General features: G+C 49.7%; 1 protein-coding gene across 3 annotated transcripts in view; it reads left to right on the top strand.

Moving 5' to 3' along the window:
* Nucleotides 1–13,153, top strand: part of LOC138522106 (uncharacterized) — a 136,379-nt gene extending 123,226 nt beyond the window's left edge. For 2 of the 3 annotated variants that reach the window (XM_069635370.1, XM_069635371.1), the window contains exon 4: nucleotides 11,739–13,122. In XM_069635370.1, the coding sequence (XP_069491471.1) occupies nucleotides 11,739–12,118 (380 nt within the window). In that variant the 3' untranslated portion in view covers nucleotides 12,119–13,122. Of the gene's footprint in view, nucleotides 1–11,738 lie in introns of all 3 variants that reach the window. The other variant, XR_011283242.1, reaches the window with a different exon arrangement.
* The last annotated feature ends 308 nt before the right edge of the window (nucleotides 13,154–13,461 follow it).

Here is a 13,461-nt window from a genome sequence, read left to right as displayed (position 1 = left end):
GTTAATGGGTTCACCCCTTGGTCGTCCCCCTCTTCTGGGCTGACCCTTCTCAATTGTAATCCAAACTTCAATTAGGATCATGGTTTCACTTCAGGGTCCCCCTCTTCTGGGATGACCCTTGTCAATAAAAGTCTCGATGAAAGTCTTAAGGAAAGCTTTGCCCCTGGATCTCCCTCTGCCGGGCTCGGATCCCTCTTGACTGCTAGTACTTGGGTGATAGCTTCATATCTGGCATCCCTCCTTCAGGTTCACTCTTGCCGTCTCTTAACTTCTGCATTGGGGCTCTGACTTTCAACCTTGGTTCCCCCCCCAACCGGGCTCTGACTCCTCGCAGTCCTTAGCCTTCCTTCACTGGATTTACTATGGGTCTCGAGCAGGGTGATAATGGCTCGCCCCTGGGTCCCCCTCTTCTGGGCTGACCCCTCTTTACTTTAAATGTTCTCTCATCTTTCATTCACCAGGTGGGATTCGCTTCCCTCACTTTTAGCCAACTTGTGGATCAAAGTCTTTCGAATGTATGGGGCTTTTACTCGACCCTCTCATATGACCACTTTGCTTCCTTTGGCAGCTTACCTATGGCCTTCTGGTTTCTGTAGTTTCTCAATATGGGGCTCAACCAGAGTCTCTCGAGTTAGCACCCACGTGGTGCCGCTTTCCCTCTGTAGCTGGTCTCCCCCTCACACTTAACAGTTCCTTAGCTTTGGTTCAAAACTTGCCACTTTGCGATCCTCACTCAACACAGCCCGCTGCTTATCAGCTTTCCCCTTTGACACACCGGCTGTGATGAACCGCTTGGCTTTTGGCTTCTGTGGAGTCCTGGCCGGTGCCACAGGCGCGGGAGCTTCCCTCGCTCCTGCTTATCAACAGAAGCTTGTCCCGTGTACCGCTCGCATCTGCTGCAGGACACTCATGCTATTGTTTGCGGTTTCCTCCACGAAGGTTCTGCGGGCCTGGGACGAAAAGGGCAAGGTCACTTTTCTCCTCGACTCCCTTTCGCTTCCCGCCCCCTTTCTGCTTGACCTGCCGCTTAGTAGCCATCTCGCTGTGCAGTCTTTCATGCTCGCCTTTTCCGCCTTGCTCCTCCTGTGCTCGCCTGCTCCACCTTTTATCCCTGTGGGGAAAAGGAAGGGCAGTCAGGTGTGTCTGGTTCAAGATAATTGCCTGACTTTGCCTGACCCTTCTGTTGGGACATGTCAGGTAAACAGCGGCATTACAATTCCGCAAAACAGAGTTCATACCAAATTATCCTACGGGATAGGAAGAAAAAACAGTGCTATTGTAAAAAAGGAATTGATTGGTAGACTGAAAAGAGCAGAGTGGATAGAGTTTGTGAAATGGACGAAATTGACCAGGGTGTAGAACAGAACATAGGGGATTGTAGAAATTAGAGTATTCTGTCACAGTAGATTGGGATTTCAGAAAATGATGATCAGAGGGACGAGAATAACTGAGATCGTGAAATAGACCAGGGGGTTTATGGGAACTGTAGTATGTTACCTGAGCAAGTGTGGATTAGTTAAAAGAATGATCAAAGGAATAGGAAGAAGAATGCTTGGGAGTATTAGGATAGTCAACCAGATGACGGGTTTATGGGCGAGACGGTTTCTGAACCTGACAGGGTTTGAGTTCCTAGGGGATCGGTTTGCATGGAGGTTTTAGTGGGTTTGGGTGGTGGAGGTGATGCAGATGTAGTGTAGCCTATGAAAGCCTTGGTGATCTCATACGCCTCTCCTTCTTTGGCATAATACCGCGTCTCACCTGGGGCATTCCCCTGAACATAACCCTGGGGCCCCTCACCCAGGTGATCCTCCCTCAACCCCCAGGGTTGGGATCTGAGAGTGCCAGCCCTCCCCTGGCCACCGGAATAAGGGTTTCCCAAGGTTGACCTGGGAGAATACCCTCAGGTTTCTCACATAGAGCAGTGAAGTTTGGAAAGGGCTGAGGGTGTGAGTCAGCCAAAGGTGCAGGAGGAGGAGAGAAATAAGCGGCAAAAGCCTCAACTGACACACGCTTCATGGGTCAGATGGCCGAGAAGGTGGGTGGCACAGCTGGAGTAGGCTTGGCCTGGGGGGGGGGGGGTGGGGGGGGGAGAAAGAGAGAGAGAGAGAGGGAGAGGGATCGATCTCAGAACATCCAAGATGATCCTTGCAGAATGAGTTGGGCTAGAGGGAAGAATAGAGAGAGAGTCACAGAGGTTGCGAAAGACTCCAGAAGGACCTAGAAAGCATCCAGGTGGATGCTAAGGTCTCTAAGGAGGAGAAGAGGTGAGGAGGGAGGAGAAGAGATCCGCCCACTCAGAGAGGAAGGAGGTTACCTGGCCGGTAGATAGTGGCCAAAGTGAGAGAAAGGCCAGGAGAGAGAGAGCCTGTAGACCAGGCATTCAAAGGAGTAGTCCTGCATAGGAATGATAGAAGCAGGGATCCACTCCGCGAAGATCGAGGCAACACCCTCACCGGGACGGTTGGTTTTGGGAGCAGAGAGGATCTTATAGACATCCGGAAGGAGAGTGTCAAAACTCGTGACAGATCTGGCCGTGAACCACGTCTCGACGCACAAAGCTGATGGGAAGTCTTGTTGATGTCTCTTTCACAAAGGCTTGATGGCCACTGTAAGTAGTTTCATAAGGTGTCTCTCTTTGCTAGTAAATGCACTTCTGTGGTAGTCTTTCACTGAGCATCCCGCAGCACCAGATAGCATGTCCCTCAAGACCCCGGTGCGTTATAAGGCCCAAGCCATTTTCTGAAGTGGGCAATAATAGCTGGTGCAGGCCCTCCACCTGCAACCTTTGCAAGTCGCCCTGTCGGTCACTGATAGGTTTCTGTTTCTCCTGCATGCTCTGCACGTGTTGCTGAACCAGTCTTCTCACCAGATGAATCCTCAGCCTGGTGTACAGGACGAGTGTTCTTGCCTGTTCCTTCTTGGCTATCACACTGCTCTCACAGCACCTAAACATGTTCTTAGACTGGTTACCAGCGCTGCAAGACCGTGGTGGTGATTGGCACAGTAGAAAAGGTTTTTAACATAATACATTCTGCCACAACCTCCCTGGGCATTAAGCTATTTAGGGGGAAATAGTAAAGCTTTATAACATAATCCATTTTGCCACACCCTCCCTGGGCATTAAGCTATTTAGGGGCAAATGAACTGTGCAAGAAGGCGGTGCAGTTCCTGATGCTCGGGTGCAGGGGTGAGGCGGGCGTGATGCGGCAGCTCCATTCCAAAGCAACACCTTTTTTAGATGCTTTTCCGGGCCTGACTTTGGTGCAGGCAGTTGCCAACCAGTTGGAAAGGGGGGAGAGAACGGTCTGAGAGGGCCTGAATTACCATGAACGTCAGTCGCAGGTGTGAATCACCTTAGTAACAGTATTTTCTGAATTGTAGATTTCAGAATGAGGGAAATTAAGTCTTGCAGCACAGGTCTAACCACCACCTATCTTCCAGAAAAAAAGGGGGTCTCCTGCAACGCTTCAGAAATATTTTCAGTGGGTGCATTTCTGAAGCATTGGGGTGGGGAGTCTGAGTTCAGGCTTCTTCACGTGGGTCCTTTTACAGTACCCCTAAAGTAGTTATATTCAATATTAATCAGGAAATTCTCTGCCAACAACTCACCACCACCTTCAATCTTGCACCGGAAGCCACCTTATGGATCCAATCCATTATATCTGGCCGATCCAATAGGGTCTTTGCGGGCTCCGGATCAGCTGACCCCATCTCCCACGGCATCCCGCAAGGCTCCTGCCTCTCCCCCACCCTCTACAACACGTACACCAAGCCCCTCTTAAACCACCTGGACAGCCTCAACATACCATGCACCAACTTTGCCGATGATACGCAGGTACTCCTCAAAATCAGCGGTAACTATGAGCTAGACTCTACCAACATTAACCGCTTCTTCAGCATCATACAGGCATGGATGGCCACCCATCATCTTTGTCTGAATGATGAAAAAACAGAGCTCCTTATCGTGGGCTCCACACACCGCCTCAAACACCTCAGTCCTGCCTTCACCTCCTTCTGCATCGACTTAAACACCATCCCTGTATCCGCCCACGTCAAAATGCTAGGCGTTTACCTTGACGCAGAACTAAACATGCAGAAACATGTCAAAGCTATTGCTTCCTCTGCAGCCTATTCACCAAACTTATCAACCTCTCCAGAAAATTCCTTACCCCGAACAACTGTCTCACCCTAGCTAGGGCCGTTATAGGCAGGAAACTGGATTATTGTAATGCCATCCTAGCAGGGACTGCAACCAAAAACATCAACAAACTCCAACTGCTACAAAATAACGCGATCTGGGGCCTGAAACGCTCCAATCACATCTCACAAATCCGACGGGAGGTACATTGCCTCCCCATCACAGCACGTATCGAATTCAAACTCCTACCGGTGCCCACACAACACTGCCCCCCCCCCCACCTCACGAACAGTATCACCAAGAAACGCAACACTCGCATTCTCCGTTCCTCCTCCACATCGGCCTTGGTCACACCCAGATTAGCCAGAAAGAGAGCTGGTGGCTCCTGTTTTACTACCATCGCTCCTGCCCTCTGGAAGGCCCTCCCCCAGCAGATCCAAGAGGAACCTGCCTACTCGCTCTTACGCAAGAAAGTAAAAACAACCCTGTTCAACAAATCTGTGTAACCCATGCCAGACCTAGAACTGCCTGTCTATCCAAGATGAACCTGCCTATTCATCTTTATGAAAGAATGTAATGACCATACTGTTCCAGCCATCATGTGTAACCCATTATGTACTGTTCTCTTAGCGCCGTGATAACTCCGGGTCTGGGCGCTACCAACAAATACAATAAATAAATAAAATAATATTTATGAGCGCTTTAGAATCTGTTTGAGGGTCTTTCTCCCTGTGACTTCTGTGATGTCCGCGGCGTCAGCACTAAGATTCACCAGGGATTTTTGTCTTGTACCCAAACGTGTTCAATTCATTTTAATGCTGGTTGTCCCATTTCTTAATGTTTGTTTCCAGTCATTTACAATTACTCTGAGGATTGTTGCTTTTCTACATCCGGCATTCCTCTGGGCAGGGTTAGTGCTTTTCAACATCTGGCATTCCTCTGGGCAGGGTTAGTGCTTTTCTGCATCCGGCATTCCTCTGGGCAGGGTTAGCGCTTTTCTACGTCCGGCAGTCCTATGGGCTGGGTTAGTGCTTTTCTACATCCGGCAGTCCTATGGGCTGGGTTAGTGCTTTTCTACATCCGGCATTCCTCTGGGCAGGGTTGGTGCTTTTCTACATCCGGCATTCCTCTGGGCAGGCTTGGCGCTTTTCGGCATTCCTCTGGGCAGGGTTAGTGCTTTTCTACATCCGGCATTCCTCTGGGCAGGGTTAGCGCTTTTCTACATCCGCCATTCCTCTGGGCAGGGTTAGCGCTTTTCTACGTCCGGCATTCCTGTGGGCAGGGTTAGTGCTTTTCTACATCCGGCGTTCCTATGGGCAGGGTTAGTGCTTTTCTACATCCGGCAGTCCTATGGGCTGGGTTAGTGCTTTTCTACATCCGGCATTCCTCTGGGCAGGGTTGGTGCTTTTCTACATCCGGCATTCCTCTGGGCAGGCTTGGCGCTTTTCGGCATTCCTCTGGGCAGGGTTAGTGCTTTTCTACATCCGCCATTCCTCTGGGCAGGGTTAGCGCTTTTCTACGTCCGGCATTCCTATGGGCAGGGTTAGTGCTTTTCTACATCCGCCATTCCTCTGGGCAGGGTTAGCGCTTTTCTACGTCCGGCATTCCTATGGGCAGGGTTAGTGCTTTTCTACATCCGGCATTCCTATGGGCAGGGTTAGTGCTTTTCTACATCCGCCATTCCTCTGGGCAGGGTTAGCGCTTTTCTACGTCCGGCATTCCTATGGGCAGGGTTAGTGCTTTTCTACATCCGGCATTCCTATGGGCAGGCTTGGCGCTTTTCGACATCTGGCATTCCCCTGGGCAGGGTTAGCGCTTTTCTACATCCGGCATTCCCCTGGGCAGGGTTAGCGCTTTTCTACATCCGGCATTCCCCTGGGCAGGGTTAGCGCTTTTCTACATCCGACATTCCCCTGGGCAGGGTTAGCGCTTTTCTACATCCGGCATTCCTCTGGGCAGGGTTAGCGCTTTTCTACATCCGGCATTCCTCTGGGCAGGGTTAGCGCTTTTCTACATCCGGCATTCCTCTGGGCAGGGTTGCTGCTTTTCTACATCTGGCATTCCTTTGGGCAGGGTTAGTTCTTTTCTACATCCGGCATTCCTCTGGGCAGGTTGGTGCTTTTCTATATCCGACATTCCTCTGGGCAAGGGTAGCGCTTTTCTACATCCAGCATTCCTCTGGGCAGGGTTGGCACTTTTCTACATCCGGCATTCCTCTGGGCAGGGTTAGCACTTTTCTACATCCAGCATTCCTCTGGGCAGGGTTAGTGCTTTTCTACATCTGGCATTCCTCTGGGGGGGGCTTAGCACTTTTCTACATCCAGCATTCCTCTGGGCAGGGCTAGCGCTTTTTTACATCCAGCATTCCTCTGGGCAGGGTTAGCGCTTTTCTACATCCAGCATTCCTCTTTCTACAACCAGCATTCCTCTGGGCAGGGTTAGCAGGGTAACGCCAGCTTGAAAGAGTCAGGTCTGGTTCCCTGATCTTTTGGACCTCTCCTGCGACAGTCCGGTTCTGCTGTCCAACTGGTCAGATACTACTGGATCTTCCAGGGCTCTCACACCCGTTAGTCCTTCTGGGAACACTCAGACTAATAGCTTGGGTGTATTCAGGAGTACTTGGAGAAAGCCAGGCCTTTCAGGAGATGCTGACCAGCTTATCAGAGAATCCTGGGCGCCAAAGACAGCTAGATCTTACAGGGCAGCTTGGACCAAGTGGTGCAGTTGGGGTCTGGAGAGGAGCATACACCCCGCTTCTGCAGATGTCATCCATATCGTCAATTTTCTAGCAGCCCTGGCAGCCCAAGGTAAAGCATATAGAACAGTGAGCACCTACAGGTTGGCTATCTCGACAGGCACAAGCAGGTCCTGGGAGCTCCTATAAGTGAACACGCTCCGATATCTAGGCTGCTCGGAGGAGTGAAAGCCATTCAGCTGCCCAACCCGAAAAACTCACGTCTGTGGGACGTGAACGTGGTCCTCAGTTTTTTTAAAAGATGACCGGACAGTGCAGATCTATCCAGGAAGGAGCTCTTGGCTAAGCTAGCAATGCTATTTTACCTAGTGGTGAGTGTCCAACATAGGAACGCTGGAGATGGACATTAAGTCCTTTTTGCCAGAAGGGGTCACCTTTCATGTGAGGAGAAGGACCAAGACCGCTATCGGCTCGGTATCCTTTCCCTCCTTTACGGAGCAACCAAGGCTGTGTCCGGTCAGATGCCTTAAGGAGTATGAAGCAAGGACTGCACCCCTTAGGCCCGCAGGGGAGAGCAGACTGTTTATTACGCTCTGCAAGCCTTTGAAGGCGGTGTCTGTGGCCACCCTGGCCCTTTGGGTCAAGCGGGTCATGCTCCAAACCGGCATCGACCTAGAGCATTTTGGGGCACACTTTGCGCGGGGTGCCGTGACCTCCAAGGCATTTTCTAGCGGTGCCAGGCTACAAGACCTCATGAAAGCCGTGGATTGGTCGAATGAATCCACGTTCAAGGCACTTTATTTTAAACCTATCAATCGGGTATCCTCGTTGGTGGTAAGTAAGCTTTAAACAAGCATGAATACGAGTCTCCAAGTCTTGACATAGAATTCATATTTTCCATACTAACGTTTAGGAAAGTCATAATTTTATTAAAGACACAGAGGCAAAGTATTATCCCACCCACGCAATCGCTAAGAGTCTAGAGAGGGCAAGCGTGAGCTAAGCCAAGCGATAGACCAACACAGAAGCGCAAACAGCAAGGCTGGCAAAGAAGGCTCGCAAAGGCGACTCTTTGCGATTGCCCACCCTGCGTCTTAATGAGTGTCTGTACCAGGTATGTCCTCTTCAGGTGCATAGGGTAAGCTTGCTGGCTACTGAAGATCTGAACACGAATCAGGCAGGTGCGTAGAGCAGAGGCAAGAGGTTGTGCCACGTTGGGCACCAGCAGTTCAGCTAGTTTCTGTTGCGACACGTTGGGCATTCAGTTACTACAGAGATTCTGCAACCAAAGAGGAGGAATATGGGGGGAAATGCCAGAGCCTGTTGGTTCTAATGGGACGCCTGCAGCAGGCCCCCACCATTTTCCTGACCCTATAGCTCACTTCGGGCTTTGCCCCCGTCCCCTGCACTTCGGAGAGATATCTTTTACGTTCGACTGAATCTCTCCATAACTTGTAGACATACACGCTACTCTTTCATTACTTTGTTTCATTATCTCTCATACAATATTTACAGTTCACAATGGACAATTGAAGCTTTCTCTTCAATACGGCTTTCATCTCTCGCGTGTCCTTCTACTAGCAACTTTTCATCTCTCGCGATACGCGTCTTTCACCAACTGGGTTCTCCTCTGAGTTTGAACTCACCAGTTGTGATCAGCATAGCCTACCGTTGTTAGGCAGAATCCTGTGCAGTTCCCTTAGGGACCACTGCAAGAAGATTAAGACTACAGGTGTTGGTGGTAAATTCAATTGGTAGCAGTCTGCACCACCCAGATTTACCTGGTAGCTGTGGCTGAGCAGTCAGACTTCCCTCAAGAAGAGTTAAGCAGTATGTAGAGTATAGACAATAGGGCCAAAAACACAGTAGAGTAAACAAACACTGACCAGAGCTTTGTATAGAAAGTATATAATTATTTATTTAAAACACACTTTAGGCAATATACTAGCACTCTTAATCAAAAGCAAGTTAAAACACAGTCAGGTAAAGTATAAACACCTCCCTTGATAACTACTAGACAAGTCAGGGTTAAAGCACCACTATTTGTTAAGACAGAGGTGAGCGTGTAACCTAGATGGCACTCCAATAGTTAAGTTAAAAGGGAGAGAAAAGGCAGAGCATAAAAATCATACCGGTCCCAACACTTTTAGAAGTTCAGAGCAAGGGAATAAACGCAGTATACACTGTAGAGCCAAAGTTCATAGGCCAGGCCCACTTTAAATGGAGCAAGGCAAAATGTGCCCAAGTTCACACAGTTTAGTTGCACTAAAAGTCTTTACAAAAAATGTTCAAAAGGAGGTTGGGGTGGTTCAAGAAGAAGTTAAAAGGTCTGGAGCCAACCCAGTTAGAAAGCCAAGGATTTAAGGGTCACCTTTAGCAATCTGCAGAAAGGGAGGCCAGGCAGGACACAGTACCTTAAATGGGAAGGAAGCTCCAGCGGGGGCAGTTGTTCCTGGCACGTGGTTCCGACCAGGGGAAGAGAGGATCTCGTCGAGGGGGAACTTTGGAGTCGATGCACTGCACAGGGATGAAACCAGCCGCGGAGTTCTCCGGTTAAAAGGTGCGGCCCTTTTATTCGCGGTAAAAGTGGTGAAACTTGACTATCCGGCCGCCGGGGGGCTTGGCACGGGCGATTCGATCAAGAGACGTCTTTGGAAGGGAAAAGAGGCGAACTGGTTGATCCTACCAGCTCAAAGGAAAAAGACTCTCCAGCAGAAGATCTTCTCTTGTCGTTGGGAAAGTGGTGAGTTTGTTGCAGCAGGGCTTCACCGGTGTTGTCGTCGTTGCAGATGGCTCAGCTTCTTCCCTCTTCGGATTCTTAGGTCCTGTGGCGACTTCTGAAGTTCCAGTCCCAAAGGCCCTGCTTTGAAAACCCCCATTCAAACAGCCTAGCTGTCACTCACACATGCTAAGTGGTGAGCCGGGCGGCTCCCCACTGGGCCAATCAGAGTAGAGTGCTACTTGGACTGCCGAGGCAACGCAGTCCAGGGTGCCTATTCCCCCCTCCACCCTTCCTGTGGAACCCAGACAGAGTGACACCATTTGGAGGGCTTCTGTGGAGAAGCCCGCCAAAATAGTGGAACAAAGGGCTCGACCTTGGTCAGAGTTACAGAGACGGACACAAACGTCCAGGGGCAATCTAATTAACCCCTTCAGTACTTCCACACTATGATGGTTTGTACTGGTTCTGTTCACAATTTTGGACTAGTAAAGCCAATGGTGACTTTACATGCCCTGGGAGACAGTAGTCAGTCCCAGGGTATGGAGTCTATGTTTGGGGGTCACTATGACACCCCTGTGTTACTGCACTGAGGGTGCTGTGTAACACACATACAAAACCAATGATACCCTATGGAGAAAAAATACCCCATAGCCCATAAGCACACAAAAAGTCAAAGGAGTACCTCAAATCATGTCTGAGTGGGAGGAAAAGAGTCTCACTCTTAGCAGGAGAAAAAAACAAACCCCAAAAATCCAGCAAAGCTGCTGGGGGACTCACTAGGTTTGGGAAATTAACCTTATAAGAGAATTCTCCCTAACAACCGTGTCGGGGTCAGGGACTCCTGGCTCCCCCCTCCGACACTCCTGGGCAGCCTCTGTGGCCAAGGGTAACGAACACCTCCAAGGATTTGGTCTTTAGAGAGCAGCTTCCTATGCCATCCCCTTCTGGCTCCCTGGCCATGCTCTCTTGGGCCCTCTCAACCACGGCCTCTCCATGTCTCGCCACTCTGTTCTCTGCCATCCTCCCTCAGGGTGCTAAGGCCTTCTCCACAGCCTCTTAGCTCAGTCTCCAACTCTGGTTCCTTCTCTGGCTCATTCTCCGTCTCATGTGGTTACTCCTTTTATTCACCTGAGGAGCATTAACAGGCTTCAGGTGGCTACAATGTTCATTCAGTGCCTGACTTCGTTAATGGACCGTCATGAGAATAGTAGAGTCCCTCTGAATGTAGCTGTTCTGTCGGTGTAACATTGTGAAGGTTTAAACAAGGAGAGTTCAGGGAAAACCAGGGGTCTGGCTGACAGTAGGCTGAGGGGATGTCGGGTAGTGGGGTTGGGGGATACCATGTCTCTCTCTCTCTTAGGTAATCCCTCCCCAATCCCAGGGTACCCTCTGTCCAGGTGATCCTCCCTCGCTTGTCTGCTCCCAGGGTCGGGATGCAAAAGCGATGGCCCTCATCTGGCCACCTGTTTGGAAGATCCCCCGGAAGTGGGAAGTGAAAAACCCTCAGGTCTTTCACAATTCCTACACTTTGATCCTACTGTGCTACAAGTAATCTGGGATGGGGAGGGCTTTTTTAGCATCTGTGACATGACCGTAATAAGCTTCTAAAGCTGGTACCGCTGCTAAGTTCAGTGTCTGGGGTCTTTGCCTCATCTCCGATGTTCAAAGGAAGTGTGTGTGTGAAAGGGGACTGTTAGAAAGTGTTACAGGTGAGTGATTTCTCAAGCACACTTGCGCATCCTCTCTACCTTCACTAGTGACCTGCCTACACTTTACCTTTGGGGGGGATATAGTGGTGTGAAGACAGCTGAAACTTACACGAGGCTGCACGTTGCGTGTCCTGTTCCCTCCTAGCCTGTGTGGACTCTGGATGTCCTGTCACCCAGACTGTTGGGGAATTGCTTTCCTTAGAGCTGGCTTGAGTGGCTGTTGGGGACCCTGGCTGGCTTGAGTGGCTGTTGGGGTCCTTCGCTGGCTTGAGTGGCTGTTGGGGTCCCTGGCTAGCTTGAGTGGCTGTTGGGGTCCCTGGCTGGGTCCCTGGCTCTGTGCTTGTACTGATGGGTGAGTTATCTTCCTGTGCTCCATGTGTGACACCATCTTGCCTGCAGGGCATTGCCGCATGAATGTTGCTCTTCTGTAGAGCTCGCGCCAAAGGAGTCATCCTCTTCCTGTTGTCATTTCAGATGAAAAGCAAACTCGCCACCGTGGTGTTGTGGTGGCAGTGTTGGCAGTGTTGGTGGTGGCCATAGCAGCAGCAGTGGTCATTTGGGTGAATAAGAAGCATCGACAGCACCAATCCCTTGAACTGCAGCCCTGCAGAGGATCAAGTGAGGAGGAGGCTGGACAATCACCAGAGCCGCTACACCAGCACCTGCAGCAAAACGGTGACACTGCTGTGGTCCAAGACTATCCACCCACATGTTTATCCACAGGAGAGAAATCTGATCACCAAGAAACTGCTCCGATCTTATTGGAGAGAAATGATCCAGAAGGGAGAAATAGGTGGATTGTGTCTAATGGGGCCTCCAATCACAGGGGATCTGAGTTTCGTCTGTGGGTTTAATGTGAAGGCTGTTGAGACCCAATGGACACGCAGCGCGTGCTGCTTCTTAAACCCCATTAGCCACGCTGTGTGGGGAGGGACCAGTAGTTTGTGTTTTTCTGTGATGGGGACTGGTCGGTGTAAATGCAGCCAAGATGTGTCTTCTAGGGCACAACTGGTCTTCTAATGATTGTGCTACTTTCTCCTCACAGCGACTCCTCTTGTTGAAAGCAGATTCCTCTGGTAGAATCTACAGCAAGTCAAAATGCTGCAGTATTTGGCCTGAAGCTTAATGGGTGCACCTGCCTCCTTCTGCTTCAATGAATAATGCAGCCGGAGAAAACCGCATATAAATTGCCAAATGTGACCTTTAAACCCACATAGGCCCCGTAGTCTTACATCGCAATGATATGTTATTTATAATGTGCTTAATACCCAGAGTTTCTACGCGCGAACCCGGGGATCGAACCTGTGTTGCTCCGTATCGTCTTGCTTCCAAGGCGAGCACGTTGCCCCTGAGCTATCCTCCCGAGATGAATAGACTTGTTAATAAAAGAGGAGCTTTTCGAAGCTAGCTGGGTCCCCCCCAATACAAAAAGCACTGTTACACCTGCCCAGAAAGGAGGTGGTTGAGTTTTCTTGACCATGTTCTGTGTGGGCTGTTACACCAGTATTAGAGGTTTACAGAGCCCAATCCACCCAGAGCTGAATTAAAGGCCTTGTGGTAACGTTTTATCAAATGAACATGCTTAGTTAGTGCAAATGCTCCTCACGTCTGGCACGTGGGATTGGGTGTTTATGGTATGAATGGGTCTCCTGCTGCAGTGCTTACTCCACTCTGCTAGAGCTTGGACTGTACCAAGATGTGCCATTTCTTCTTCCTTTTTTAAATGTTCTAATTTTAACTTAACTGAAGTCCGTAGTAAAGGTTTAGTTTATATGAGTATTTTTAAAATGTTATATTGTTGGAATGTTGTTTGTATATTTGATTAATTACAGAATAAAATTTAAAGGTTTTGTATTAACTACATGCACTAAATACATTTTTAAAATATATTTCTGAAGCTTGTTAATCTGCTTAGAATCACATGCTGTGCATATAGTCCGATATCCAGTGGTAACCGCGGAGTATTGCAGCTTGTCTTTCGGGGATCGAAAGGGGGCGTCGACATGGGTGTGCCTGTCGCACTATCCCTGATGTGTTGTGTAACCAAAATCCCTCACGTGTCGAGGGCCCTCAGATTGTTTTTTTCCACCCAGTTATCTGGTCGCCCTAATGCGGAGCTCTTCATAAGAGATTGCGTTATTGTTGTATTTATCGACGTTTGGTCTTTTATTCCCGTTAAGTCACTTCGACGGTTGAA

Source organism: Ambystoma mexicanum, chromosome 13, assembly GCF_040938575.1.
Source record: "Ambystoma mexicanum isolate Mex_15411 chromosome 13, UKY_AmexF1_1, whole genome shotgun sequence".
Classification (NCBI taxonomy): Eukaryota; Metazoa; Chordata; class Amphibia; order Caudata; family Ambystomatidae; genus Ambystoma; species Ambystoma mexicanum.
Note: the sequence above shows the minus strand (reverse complement) of the source record. Positions and strands in the feature narration are given on the sequence as shown.